The following is a 14248-nucleotide window of genomic DNA, read 5'->3' on the forward strand; positions in this document are numbered from 1 at the left end:
TTGCTGGAGAACTATTTTTTCTAGGATTTTAGACATAAAAGGACGTTTAGTGATCGGCTTGTAATTTGTATTTAATTCCTTAATAACAGTTTCCACAACTGCATGTTTCAAGGCAGTCGGTACCAGTGTAGGGACTAACGCGTTATTAAGTAATGCGTTTCAGTAACTACGTTATTATTGTGGTAACGAGCACGGTAACTAGTTATTATGCCAAAATCAGGAACGCGTTAATCGTTACTGGGATTTAGATAGGGTCGTTATTCGTTACTTCATTTGGTGGCTATCGCAGAGCTTCCACAGATTCAGTAACATTAGCAAGTGGTGGAGGCCAGCAGGTGGATGAGGGAAAGGGGAGGCAGGAGGAAGAGAGACCCGAGGCGGCCGCCGGTCCGAGTGTCAGGTGAACTTAACTTCATGTAAGAAGTTATGACCTGCAGTCTATCTGGGTCAGATATAAACCAAGTTTAGGTGGAGTTTATTTTCGTTGTGCTGACTTTTTCATACTGGGTACTAGCTAGCATGACGGTGTTTCTATAAAGCTGGGTGGGTGCTATGATGTTACTGATGTTGAACTTTATTTTGTTCATAAGGTTAATTATTAGAGTTGCCAACCGTCCCCTAAAAAACGGAATCGTCTCGTATTCAGAGAAAATATTATGCGTTTCGTATTGAGGTGAAAAGGAATACAGTTTGTCCCGTACTTCGGCTACAATGAAAAAGACACAAAGCTGGAGTTATTCTGTGTCTTTGCTGCACAACTGCCTGTTCTTCTCTCATTTTTTTCCCCTCCCTCTCATGTTTCTACTTCAATCATGAAACTGATCAATGCTGATCGGCTTTTCTGTCGCAAGTCCCGTCTCTCTTGTTTGTTTATCGCCCACTTTGCGCCAGAGGGAAGAAACCAGCGGAGGTAGCGTTAAACAACAGCAGCACGTTGATCAACTGTTGTTAGAATTTATTTAATATTACCTTCTAATATCAGCTGATGTTTCCTGGAGCCACAGCCGTAAAAGCTGCTGGTCATGATATCGGTTTGGTTATCTGGTGAGAGGGAAACATGAAGATGAAACCAGGAGATGTCCTTACTGAATCATCAGAGCTGAACAAGTGATGGAGAAACAGGTTTACCTTTTAGGTGACATGAATGAGTTGAAGGGAAGTTACGAGCTGTTTCTGAGAGACAACTTAAACCAGGATGCTTTTTTTCAGTAGCTGACAGCTGGTAACTGTGCAGGGGCGGGTCTAGCAATGTTTTGCCAGGGGGGCCAGGTAGGGCATTAACAGAGATAGGGGGGCACAAAGTACTTTTCTTTCTTATTCTCATTTAAAATATCTAGCTTTTAAAAAATAATTATCTAAATCTTGCAAATGCAAATCTCTAGACCATATGACAGTACCAAATCAAGTGTGAGGTACCAACTAGGGCTGGGCCATATTATACCGTTCACGGTAATACCGGTATAATGTTGAGCAACGATAAGAAAATGAAATATCACGATAGAATATGGGTAAAACCCGCATGCGCAATGCCTTTGTTTTCATACGCACATGGCGGAAAAAGCACGACAGCGACAGAGAATGAGAACGGTGTAAGCGAATCGTTGAATGAAACAGATGAATCAGAATTGGTTTGTTAAAATGCTGGTTTAGCTTTCGTCCATCAGATACACAACAAAGCACTATTTTTGGTAGAGCATGCTAGCAGGCCGTCGTTATTACTGTGTTTTTTGGAAAATACAGCACACTTAAAATCAATCCTTTGATTTTTCTGAAAATCAACAGTGCCCCTTATAATCACGTGTGCCTTATGTATGAATTCTGGTTGTGTTTACTGACATCGAAACGATTTTATGTTGTACACGCCGCTCGAAAATCTGTCAAATGTTTTAGTACGACTTTGCTAAGCTACGAACCCGCACCGCTTGGTGGATTGCCTCACGGAGTGATACGTACTGTGCTTCAACGTAATATTACCGTATTGTGTGTGTATAACCTCTTTTTAAGTTTTGTGGATATTATACATGGTTATGCTCAGGATATGTCGGCCAATTTCCACTGGAAATGCCTTTTGGTTAAACCGTCAGCAAGGAATTTGCATTGGCAATGTTATATTTTTGTATAACTTTAATGCAAAAAACAACTGCTTGTTTAAGTGAAAATACACTGATGTGTTTTTTTTTTTTTTTTTTGCACTAATAAAGTTGTGGAGTTGTAAAGTATTTTGTCTAGTGTCAATTATATCGCCAGTTATATTGTTATCGCAACCCCCCCCACAATTTTATCCTTGATATGCTAAACAAAACTCATATCTTTAAAGTAGTAAATACTACAGAATGTTAATAAATGAGGGTATGTGATCAGATTTCAAACAGTGCAAAATTATGGTGTCATTAATTAATGTATAGAGGGAAGTTTACATACAAATTTAAAAACAAAAAATATCTGAAAAAAGTTCGTAACAATTCAATTCCATTCAGTTTGATTTATATAATGCCGGATCACAACAGCAGTCACCTCGAGGCTTAACAGGAGATGATCTTTCAACATTATAATAATCCATAACAACTGCATGTTGACATTTGCGCCAGTAAAAAGTTTTACTGACAGAAACAAATAGTAATGAAAAAATACAAAAGTACAAAAAAGCCCCCAAACTAATAACACTGATCCTTATATTTATACTTTGTCATAAACTGAGGAGTAACACACAGTGAGGCCTGCACTAACTGCATTTACAACATAATATTTCATACACTATTTTGTTTACTTTAAACCTAAGGCACTTGTTTAATCATCTGTTTAATCAACTTTCACATATATTAGCTAATATAACTTGAATATCAGGACACAGCAAGGCAATGAAATCAAATGTGAATTTGTGATGATTTCTGAATGATGTATAGATGAATTTTACAACACTATTCAAAAAATCATGCAGAATCCTTTTTAAAATGAAATTCTTAGTCATGAACATGAAAAAAAATGTTCTTTTCATTTAACTTTCATGCTGGATTGAGCAAATTTGACATGTCATACTGCAAAACAAAAAAATATTAGTAAAATTAGTCTAAACCAAATAAATGTTTGCCTTCGACAACTGCTTGTCTAAATGTTTCTGAATCAAATGCCCTCAGAAAAAGTTGTATTCATATTGTTGCATCTGTTTTGAATATTTTTGAATAATTTTGAATAAAGAACTCTAACCTTAATAGAAATCATTTTCTTTTAAAATAAATTAAGCTCAAGATTCTGTCTCGTATTTTGGTGAGTTTAAATCCATATATGAGAGGATTCATAACTGGAGGGATGATGAGAAATTCAATAGTGATGAAGTTTTGGAGGCTTTGGGGTAAATCTCTGGAGCCAAAGCGCAAGTACATCGAATCAAAAGCCATCACAGTGAGAAATATGATCAAAGAGATCAGATGTGGCACACAGGTCTGCGTAAACTTTACCCTGTCATCGCTGGACCTCGCACATGTTTTAATAAGATATATGTAAGTCCAAATTATGAAAAGCCAATGAGACAGATAAAAGACAACTATTACATATGCACTGATGTTGTTTGAAAGGGTGTCAGCTTCAGGACAAGCAAGTTTAACAATTACCCAGTTTAGACATAAAACTCTCTGAATGTTTATACCACATAACTTGATTCTTGATGTTAGCAGGACATTTATGGTGAAAATGCATAAAGGTGTTAGCCAGGAGAAACTCACCAGCTGAGAGAGCCTCCTCTTAGTCATGAAAGAGTGGTAGTGCAGAGGTCGACATATAGCCAGATACCTGTCAAAGGCCATGACAGCTAAAATGGACAAATCACAGGAGGCAAATGAGTACATGATAAAAGCTTGTAAAAGGCACCCTTCATATGAGATTGTCTGAGAAGACAACAGTAAGTCTGAAAGGAATTTGGGGTAGAAACCTGTGGTCCCATAAAGTGCATTAATGCAAGAGCTGCTCAGTAAAATGTACATAGGTTCATGGAGGTTTGCATCAAGGACAATGAGGAGCACAAGAGAAATATTGAAAAATAAAATTAGACAATAATACAGGAAGGTGCATGAGAAGAGGGGTACTCTGAAAGTCATTGTCTCATTAAATCCTGACAGAACAAAACTTATTACATTAGACACATTATCCATGATCAGAGAACTCAAATGCCTTATTAGTGTAAAAAATATGCGTGTGTGAGTATATGTGAGTGTACAGAGCTGCATCTCTAACATTGTCTGCTGTGCCTCTACACCTCCTCTTAATTATTGCCTTTTGTTTAACAACAAAAAACACTTGGGAATTCAACCTCTATTGATCTATTGAACAATCAGCCGAAAAACAACAAAGCAAAACTGTGGTACTTGACTATAATAAAAGTTATATAATAGAATAGAATAGAATAGAATAGATCAGCTCGTGTTTTGGAATTGAAACACCACCTTTTAGAACATTATACATGCCCTCTTCATTATTTCCTTTTTTTGTATGTGTTTCTGTGTGTCACATGTTTCAGATCCTCAAACAAATATAAATATTAGACAAAGATAACTGAAATAAACTCAAAACACAGTTTCTAAATGAAGGTCTTTATTATTACATTATTGGTTACCTGACCAAAGTAACCAACAAAATGGGCTCTCCTGGAGCTTCAAAATGGCGATGGTGCAGCGTTGCAGCACAACCAGAAGAATCCGAGCAGTGACAAAACTCCTTTCTGGTTAACAACAATTTCCAGATAGTTTATTTCCACCGTACAATCCGACTGAATAAAGCAACCACGCTTTCCACTTGGAAAAACTGACTTTTTTCTTCCTCTCCCTCTTTCCTGATATCCGGAGCTGCTACGCAGTGAACGGCAGGAGGCGGTACTTCCCCCTGTATACTTGAAAGACCATCAGGACATTATAGACATCTTCTATTTTATTAATTCTCAACAAAATAATTTAACTTAATAAAACTTAACAGTGAACTCAAAATACTAACATCACTCATAGCACACTAAAACCCTTAGTAACTCTCCAGGGTTACACCCTCCCCCACTGAAGGGTGGCACGTCCCCGTGCACCTTCTCTGCGGCTGTGTTGTTACTGGGTCGACAGGAGGGATGGTGGTTTGATCGTACCATAACGGTTCTGCAGCATCCATTGACCTTATTATGGCAGCACCCAGACCATGAAAAAGTGACTGAACCACCTCTATTAAAGGGTTTCCAAGTTCAGCATAATGGAGTCTCTTTGGTCGACTTCGCTGCCTGTTTGAATATCTGACGGCCTCATCTAACCCCTCTGATGGCTCTTTTATGTGGGTTAAATTAGCTATGTCATCAGTTTCAGGAACATCTTGTGTACCTTCAATGTCAAGCAGCTGAGATTCCCCAACAGGTGAAATGAGGGGCACTGAAATCTCACTATCCTTCCCAGAAGATTCACTTTCATCACCTCCAGTTCTTCCTGGCTCTTCAAGGTCAAGAAAGCTGACCTGAGGTGAGCATGTGGCTGGGGGCTCCTCCCCTGCTTCTATGGGAATTTCCACCTCAATTTCATCTGAAACTGTTCCGGGAACAACCGCTCTGCTAAGAGGGATCACACTGTCAGTAACGTGCTGCTCTGGTGGAATGTTGGATGACATGCGGTCAACCTCAGGCATTGTGGTGGAGGCAGCTGGATTCAAAAGTACAACCCTTGAAGGATACACTTCTTCATCATCTGACATGACATCATCAAAGCACTCGTTTACATAACCTGGGTTTTGGTGGGTTCTTGGCCTTTGCACTGTTGGCGGTGCTGGGGTTTCAGGAGCACTTATGGGCAGAAACCCACAGGGCAACAAGAGGTCCCTGTGTAAAGTGCGCAAAGGACCATTTGCAGCCTCAGGACACACTGTATACACAGGAAGGTCATTAGCATGTGACACAACTACATACACATCTGCCTCCCATTTGTCTGCTAGCTTGTGCTTTCCCCTCAGTCTCACATTTCGAACTAGCACTCGATCCCCTGGTTCAAGGCTAGACCCTGTAACTCTCTGGTCGAATCTAGTTTTGTTACGCTCTGCAGATTTCTTAGCATTTCTGCTCGAAAGCTCATAACTCTCTTTCAGGCGGTTCTTCAGGCCTTGAACATACTGTGAATGAGACAATGGCAGAGCATCAACAGGAAGCCCGAAAGCTAAGTCCACAGGGAGTCTTGGTTGTCTCCCGAACATAAGCTCATAAGGTGCAAATCCTGTGGCGTCATGCTTTGTGCAGTTGTATGCATGCACAAGAGGCTTAACATAGTCCCTCCAACGGGACTTGTCCTTATTATTTAGAGTGCCTAGCATCTGCAGCAGTGTTCTGTTAAAACGCTCCACAGGGTTACCCCTTGGATGGTATGGGGTTGTCCGTGTCTTCCGAATTCCTGCCATTTCACACAGCTCCTTAATGGTACGGGACTCAAAATCGGGGCCCTGATCACTATGGAGTTTTTCAGGGAACCCATAATGTGATATAAAATGTTCCCACAGACACTTAGCCACGGTAGTCACCTTTTGGTTTGGCGTTGGTATTGCGAGGGCATACTTAGTAAAATGATCCGTTATTACTAATATGTCCTTGGTATTACTTTGATCTGGTTCCACGCTCAGAAAGTCCATGCAGACTAATTCCAATGGTCTGGTGGTCGCTATTGAAACCATTGGGGCTGCTCTCTCTGGTGGAGTTTTTCTTTTTACACAGCAATCACAAGTCTTAATCTTTTCTTCAACCGCTGAGGACATTTTAGGCCAGTAAAATCTAGCTCTCACTAGATCCACGGTGCGTTCAACACCAAGATGGCCCATGTCGTCGTGAAGACTTTCAAGTACCATATCTCTCAGTTCTCTTGGTAAGACAAGTTGATGAGTCACTCCCATCACTCCCTGTCTCTTGCGAAACAAGACTCCATTTTTGAGCTCCAGCCGATTCCATTCTCTCAACAAGAGTCCATACTCAGGGAGCTCTTTTCTCACCTGAGGTGGAGGTGTCTCACCACTTTCCAACTGAGTAATTATTTCTCTGATGCTTGCGTCTGCTTGCTGTTTCTCTGAGATTTCAGCAAATGAGAAAGAGGGGATAACTGGCAACCCATGACTGTCATTCCCCTGGAAGCAAGGTGGCAGGGCTTCAGGACTGAGTGCTATGGACTCAACCAAAGCAACTGAGTGATCAGAGCTTTCAGAACCTTCACCACCAAAATAGATGTCATGCCGCTCACAGATAGCTTTGATCACCTCTGGCTGAATGACCTCTGAGGTTTCCGTTTCTGAGAGGTGGTTGGCAGTGAACTTACAGATCCTTTCCTTCTCTTTCACTGAGATATGATCATCTATGAGTCCACCATGTGGCCTTCGTGATAATGCATCTGCATCCACATTCTGTTTTCCAGCCCTATACTGCAGCTTGAATGAGTAGGTGGAGAGCGCAGACAGCCATTTATAACTAGTCGCATCAAGCTTGGCAGAGGTTAGAATGTATGTAAGGGGGTTGCTATCGGTGACCACAGTGAAACTAGCCCCATAAAGGTAGTCACTAAACTTTTCTGTGACAGCCCACTTAAGGGCTAGGAACTCCAACTTATGTGCTGGATATTTAGCTTCACTTCTAGACAACCCTCTGCTTGCAAATGCTATAGCCTTCAGCTCACCATCTTGCTCTTGGTATAAGGCTGCACCTAACCCAGTCGTACTCGCATCTGTGTGGAGCAGGTAGGGAAGTTTAGGATTAACAAAACCCAAAACAGGTGCTGAAGTGAGTCTCTCGATTATGGTGTCAAAAGCCTGTTGACAAGAAGCAGTCCAGCGCTCACCAAATGGCTCTTTAGGATTGCGGTACTTGACTTTGGCCTTTCTTTCCTTGTTCTTGCAGGTTGGAGGATATCCGGCTGTTAGCTCATTCAGCGGCTTCACAATTCTGGAGAAATCCTGAATAAATCTGCGATAGTAACCGCTGAACCCAAGGAAGGACCTCAGTTCTTTTAGGTTAGATGGCTTTGGCCAGGTTTTCAGGGCACTGGTTTTCTCTGGGTCAGTTTCAACTCCGTTCTGGGAAACAATATGGCCTAGATATCGGACAGAAGACTGAAAGAACTTACACTTCTCTGGTGAAAGTTTGAGACCATATTCCTTCACGCGATTCAGAACATGCAGAAGGCGCCTCTCGTGCTCTTCAACTGTGTCTGAAAAAATGATAAGGTCATCAATAAAAACTAACACCTCTTTCAGGTTCAGATCACCCATGCAACGCTCCATGCAGCGCTGGAAGGTGCTGGGGGCATTTGTGACTCCTTGCGGCATTCTATTAAATTCATAAAATCCCAAGGGACACACGAACACTGTCTTCTCCTTATCGGCCTCCTCCATTTCAATTTGGTAGTAGCCGGATTTCAAGTCTAAAACCGAAAACCACTTTGAGCCTGTGAGAGCTGAAAAAGCCTCTTCAAGATTGGGAAGGGCATAGGCGTCCTTGATTGTCTGTGAGTTCAATTTGCGGTAATCGATGCAGAGACGGATGGAGTCATCACGCTTCCGGACCACCACAATAGGGGATGCAAAAGGAGACTCAGATTCGCGAATCACGCCTGCATCCAACAGCTCCCTTAAATGCTTTCTCACGGCATCAACGTCCTGTGGGTGTATTGGCCGGGCTCTCTGCTTAAAAGGAGTCTGGTCGTGAAGTCTGATGTGATGCTTGACCTGACCTACATGACCAAAGTCGAGGTCATGGTGAGCAAACACTTCTGGCATTGACTTCAATGTTTGTGTTACTCTTTCCTTCCAGTCAGCTGACAAAGGAGAATCTCCAAAGTCAAACTGTAAATCTGGACTAGAATTGTTCTTGTCTTTGACAGAGTCAGGTATATTTATGTCAGACTTATGTGCTACTATTTGTTGAACAGCACTGAGTTCAGCGATCACTGTTTTTGGTGTGATCGTTACATCATGGGCAGTTTCATTTTTGACTATCACTGCCAATGTGCTTGCCCTTTTCTTAGGCAATGTGACTAAACAATTCGCTACCAGTAGGCCACCAGGCATGGAGGGTGTTGTTGGTTGCTCTATCAAGGCCCACTTTTCATTAAAGGAGCTCCCAACAAGGGCTACCCCTTCTAAAGCAACAGTCCGTCCAGCAGGAATCGTCTCCGACTTCCCCCCAGACAGTTTTACTTGGCCCAGCTTGCCATTTGGTTGCTGTCTGTGCCTAAGCTCCAAGGCTTTGAGGACTGCTCGGTAGCCATACTGGATAGGTAGGCCAAATTCATTCATATGACCAGCAACACTTGAGTACAACACATCTAGTGTATTGGTGCCAATGAGAATTTGCTCTTGTTCATTTTCTCTCATGTTTGGAACCACAAGGGCCAAAGTAGGAATCTCAATCTCCTCTCCTACAAACTCTTTGGGAAAAGTGATATCTATTTCTACATAGCCAAAGTATGGAACTTGCTGTCCATTAGCGCCATCAACCTCCAACAAATCATCTAATGATTTAATTTCTTGGTCCTTCAGGTTGCTTTCATAGAAGGACAATGGGATTGTTGTAACTTGAGATCCAGAGTCTAAAAGACAGTTTACTCTTTTCTCTGCAACACACACTTCAGCAGTGCATTTGCTTCCAACTAGCCTCTGTGGCAGCCCACATGGCTGACCTTTTGGCTGTCTTTTGCCTTTCTGCTTGGAGGTAGAGGGACTAGTGTTAGACTGAACTCCTGTCTGTCCCACAACAGGAGTTGCTGTCAGTTTAAATGGTGTGGATCCACAGAGCCATTCTGTATCTCTCACTCCTGCCGTTTTCTTTGAAATTGCTTCCTTTTTGCTGTTACTAGCACGGGGTTAGCCTCATTACTGCATCTCAAGGCTACATGGCCATCCTCTCCACACCGAAAGCAGTACCACGGGCGTGGCCTGTGAGGTGGCTGGTGCTCTGGAACAGGCACTGCCAAGGGCTGCTCAGGAGCAGGATTGGTCTGCACAGTTACCTTTGCATTTGAGTTTACTTTCTTACCCCTGCTTTTCTTGTGGAGGGTCAACTGAGCCATTTGAGCCTGTAACTCAATAACTTGTTTCTTCAGGAGATTGGTTTCTGCTACAGCCTTAGACTCAGAGCAAACACAGGCAGTTTGCAGTTGGGACCAAACATGCTGTTTGGGTGGGGCTGGCTGTTGTCTGGAAGTACCAAGGTGCTTTTTCATACGTACTGCCTTGTTAGCATGCTTGTCTTCCTCAGTACGCAGCAGGAGCAATAATTCAGCAAAACAAGGAGGGTTTTTAATTCTTTGTTCAAGCTGGAGCTCTGCTATTAAGGAGTCATCCCAGCAGCCTCTACAAAACGGCTTCAACAACTGCCTATCAAACTCATCAGCAGAGGCCCCTCCTCTCCTTGTAGCAGTGTTAAGCACAACTTGGAGTCTGTGAAGGTAGTTTGATGGTTTCTCACCAGCATTCTGAAGAGTACCCATAAACTTAGCAAACAGCTCATCTCCATCCTCCACAGCACCGTAAGCTGAGTCAAGAAGCTGCAAATATGCAGAAGGTAAAGCTTGTGAATCAAGATGCCTAATGAAATCTGAAGCAGGGGGCAACAAGCTGTCAACAATCTTCCTGGAGCGACTTAAATCAGACAATGCTGGGTCTGTTAAAAGAAGTTCCACACTAGAGTGCCAGGTCTCATAATCCGTTTCATTATTTGGCCGCGGCAATCGGCCTGAAAAGACTCGAAGGCGTGAGGCAGCATAATGGTGTGGCGGCGCCTCCTCATTTCGCACAATATGCTCCACAACCACCTTTTGTATCTCAGGGGGGTTGAGATCACTGGGGCTTAGATTTGGGCATGAACCCACCGTAGTGCAGCACCTTGAATCGTGGTATCAGGAGCAATTTTAGATTGCATTGTATCTTGTGGTAATGAGGCCGAGCTGAAATTAGGTGCCTGACTTCCCTCATGATGACTCCTGTCCACAGGAGCGTTTTCTACTGTGACTGCAACTGTAGAGCTCAACTTAGTTAGTTCATCTTGCAAAAGAAGCTGAAATGACTTCCCTGTTAACTTAGCAATGGTTTGCAACTCAGACATGTAACTCTCAGTAGCACTATGGCTAACCACAGGTGTATAGACACTAGCAAGCGCACACACGTGAAAAGTCACATCAGGCCGTGTGGGACTTTTGTATTTAAATGGCAACAAAGGAGCAAGCGTTTGCAACGCGGTACCAAAAGTGAACTCAACAATCTGTGGCGTGTCCAGCGGGGTGGCCTGGGGGGGCACAGGCCACCCCCCCAACCAGACTGGCCACCCCAGGTGCCACCCCAAAGCGAAAACAATAAAAGTCAATGAAATATCAAATATACGATTATGTTTTCACAGTGAAGCTCAGATATCCGAGTGTAAGTGAATGCAGCATCGGCTTCTGCGCTATTAGCGTCATGTTAGCAAAGGTAGGAGAGCCAAGCATGAAAGAGAGCATCGCAGAAAACAATTTTTCGGCAAAAGATTAACAGGTTAACATAGCTGGACTGGCCATCGAGCATACCGGGCATTTGCCCAGTGGGCTGATGACTTATGTTTTTTTTTGTAACGGCATGAACAATGAGAGGTGGTGGATTGGCCAGATGCTGGCCGATGAGTAAAAATAACTCAGTTGTTTGGTGGTGGCTATGGTGTAGCTTCCACAGATTCAGTAACATTAGCAAGTGGTGGAGGCCAGCTGGTGCATGACAGAAACGGGAGGCAGGAGGAGAGACCCGAGGCAGCCGCCAGTCCGAGTGTCAGGTGAACTGAACTTCAGGTAAGAAGTTATGACCTGCAGTCTATCTGGGTCAGATATAAACCAAGTTTAGATGTAGTTTATTTTCGTTGTGCTGACTTTTTACAGTCAGTTACAATAACTTGTACTGCGTGCTAGCTAGCATGACGGAGTTTCTATACAGCTGGGTGGGTGCTATGATGTTACTGATAGTGAACTTTATTTTATTCATAAGGTTAGTTAGTAGAGTTGCCAACGGCTCCTTAAAAAATAGAATGGTCCCTCATTCAGAGAAAATATTACACGTTTCGTATTGAGCTGAGAGAGACGCAGTTTGTCCCGTACTTTAGCTAGAATGAAAAAAAGACACAGCTGGAGTTATTCTGTGTCTTTACGCTGTCAGCTGCCTCTTCTCCTCTCATTCTCTCCCCCTCCCTCTCATGTTTCTACTTCAATCATGAAACTGATCAATGATCAGCTGATCGGCTTTTCTCTCTTGTTTGTTTATCGCCCACTTTGCGCCAGAAAGAGGAAACCGGCGGATGTCGCGCTAAACAACAGCAGCACGTTTAAGCTTGATCAGCTGTTGTTAGAATTTATTTAATATTAATTTCTAGTATCAGCTGATGTTTGCTGGAGACACAGCTGTAAAGCTGCTGGTCATGATGTCGGTTTGGATACGTGGTGAGAGGGAAACATGAAGATGAAACCAGGAGATGTCCTTACTGAATCATCAGAGCTGAACAGGTGATGGAGAAACAGGTTTACCTTTTAGGTGACATGAATGAGTTGAAGGGAAGTTATGAACTGTCTCTAAGAGACAAATAACACCAGGATCCTTTTTTACGTAGCTGACAGCTGGTAACTGTGCAGGGGCGGGTCTAGCAAAGTTATGCCAGGGGGCAGGTAGGGCATTAACAGGGAAAGGGGGGCACAAAGAAATACTTTTCTTACTTATTCTCATTTAAAATATCTAGCTTTTATTAAATAATTATCTGAATCTTGCGAACAAAGTTTTTATCTGACGTAAAATTTATAGAAATCATACATATACCAACAAGACTGTGTACATCACTGTCACAACAGCGTTTGTTTTCATTCAAAGGCTTTATGGCTTTAATACCTGGTTGGCCGATCTCTGGTCAAAATGCCTGATTTTTTGTCCCAGTCCAGCCCTGCAGGTTAATACTGGCAGTGTCACCATGCCAGCTGACTGTATTTCATCATCAGCCAGTGTTGTTCTTTATACATCAATATTACCAAAGTTTACCATAAGGCAGCATAGAAAGTATTTACTTGCTTTCAGGTTTTATTCAAATGTTAGTCTTTTCATTTGTTTCCCCACTTTTTTCCTGTTTCAAAATCAAACACCAGTTTGTAAGAAGATTATCTTCTTTTTTTAACAGGCAGATAGAGTTTTGCATTGGCTAATTTGCCAGTTGTATGTTAAAAATGTTCGTATTTTAATATTCAAAAATGTTTTTGCCCAAAACATATGTGCCCTATATGTCAGTAAAAATACTATGCAAATATTGCTGTCCTTGAATGCTGAATAAACACTGACAAAACACTAATTGTATCTCTTGTACTTCATCAACGCAGTATCTAAAAACTTTGCACTGTAGTGGTTAAAATCTCATTCTAATAAGAGTTAAAAGCGCATTCGGTTATTAGGTTTATAGGGTTATTGAATTATGGTTAACGGTTGGTAGAATTTTTTTTTAACATTATCTGCAAATTACATCTGCCACCCTTCTCCAAATCTGTGCCCCTACCTGGCCCCCCCCAAAGAAAATTTCTAGACACGCCACTGTCAACAATTGCATTGTTATGGAACTCTGAGTTGGGTTCATCTATACGCAGGACACGGTTAATAGAACCATGAGTCTCTAGATAGCTCTGTACTTCATTGTCCACCTCAGTCCAGGTTAACCCTTCAACCATGACAGAGTTAGGGATTTTTACCAGCTCACGTGTCACTACTTCCATGTCACCAATTTAGCAAATTACTGTTATAATGACTGAAGATAAGGATTTATTTTTTTTTTTTTGCCCAAAAAGGAGGGAAAAAATGAAAACAAAGCGTCAGTAGTCTGCCACCTGCTCCTGGCTGGCTCGCCAATTTTCTGTAACACCCCTTTCAACACTTGGGATACAGATTTAAATGGTTACCTGTGTGTTGGGCCAATAGCTGAGGTTCAACTACTGGAGCAAAGTGGATGACTAATGAAACGCTCAGAGAACTTGATTTGATCTATTTGTATTCACAATTAAAGAATCTCACATATATACAATGAAAACAATAACAGTAAATGAAAGGAAAAATTGGGCCCAAGTCATGGAAAATAATAAACAAAACACACACACACCCCCAGGGGATTTGAATCAGTCTCTCTCTCGTGTCAGCCGACACCCTTAAGTGTGAGTCCAGCAATGAAGATTCTCCTTGCAGGATGTGCAAAGGAGGAATGAGGTGCAAATCTGTCCTACCACTT

At 42.2% G+C, this 14248-nt stretch overlaps 1 protein-coding gene across 1 annotated transcript; it reads right to left on the reverse strand.

The window, feature by feature from the left end:
* Positions 1 to 3186: 3186 nt before the first annotated feature.
* Positions 3187 to 4145, reverse strand: LOC100701091 (olfactory receptor 2G6-like). Its single transcript, XM_003445317.4, has one exon. The coding sequence runs from the start codon at positions 4143 to 4145 to the stop codon at positions 3216 to 3218; it is 930 nt and encodes a 309-aa protein (XP_003445365.1). The 3' UTR covers positions 3187 to 3215.
* Between the last annotated feature and the right edge of the window lie 10103 nt (positions 4146 to 14248).

This window comes from Oreochromis niloticus, linkage group LG16 (genome assembly GCF_001858045.2).
Source record: "Oreochromis niloticus isolate F11D_XX linkage group LG16, O_niloticus_UMD_NMBU, whole genome shotgun sequence".
Lineage (NCBI taxonomy): Eukaryota > Metazoa > Chordata > Actinopteri > Cichliformes > Cichlidae > Oreochromis > Oreochromis niloticus.

What these genes read in the sequence shown, in the direction of transcription:
- LOC100701091 (XM_003445317.4), bottom strand. Translation starts at nt 4,145, where the DNA reads ATGGATAATGTGTCTAATGTAATAAGTTTTGTTCTGTCAGGATTTAAT.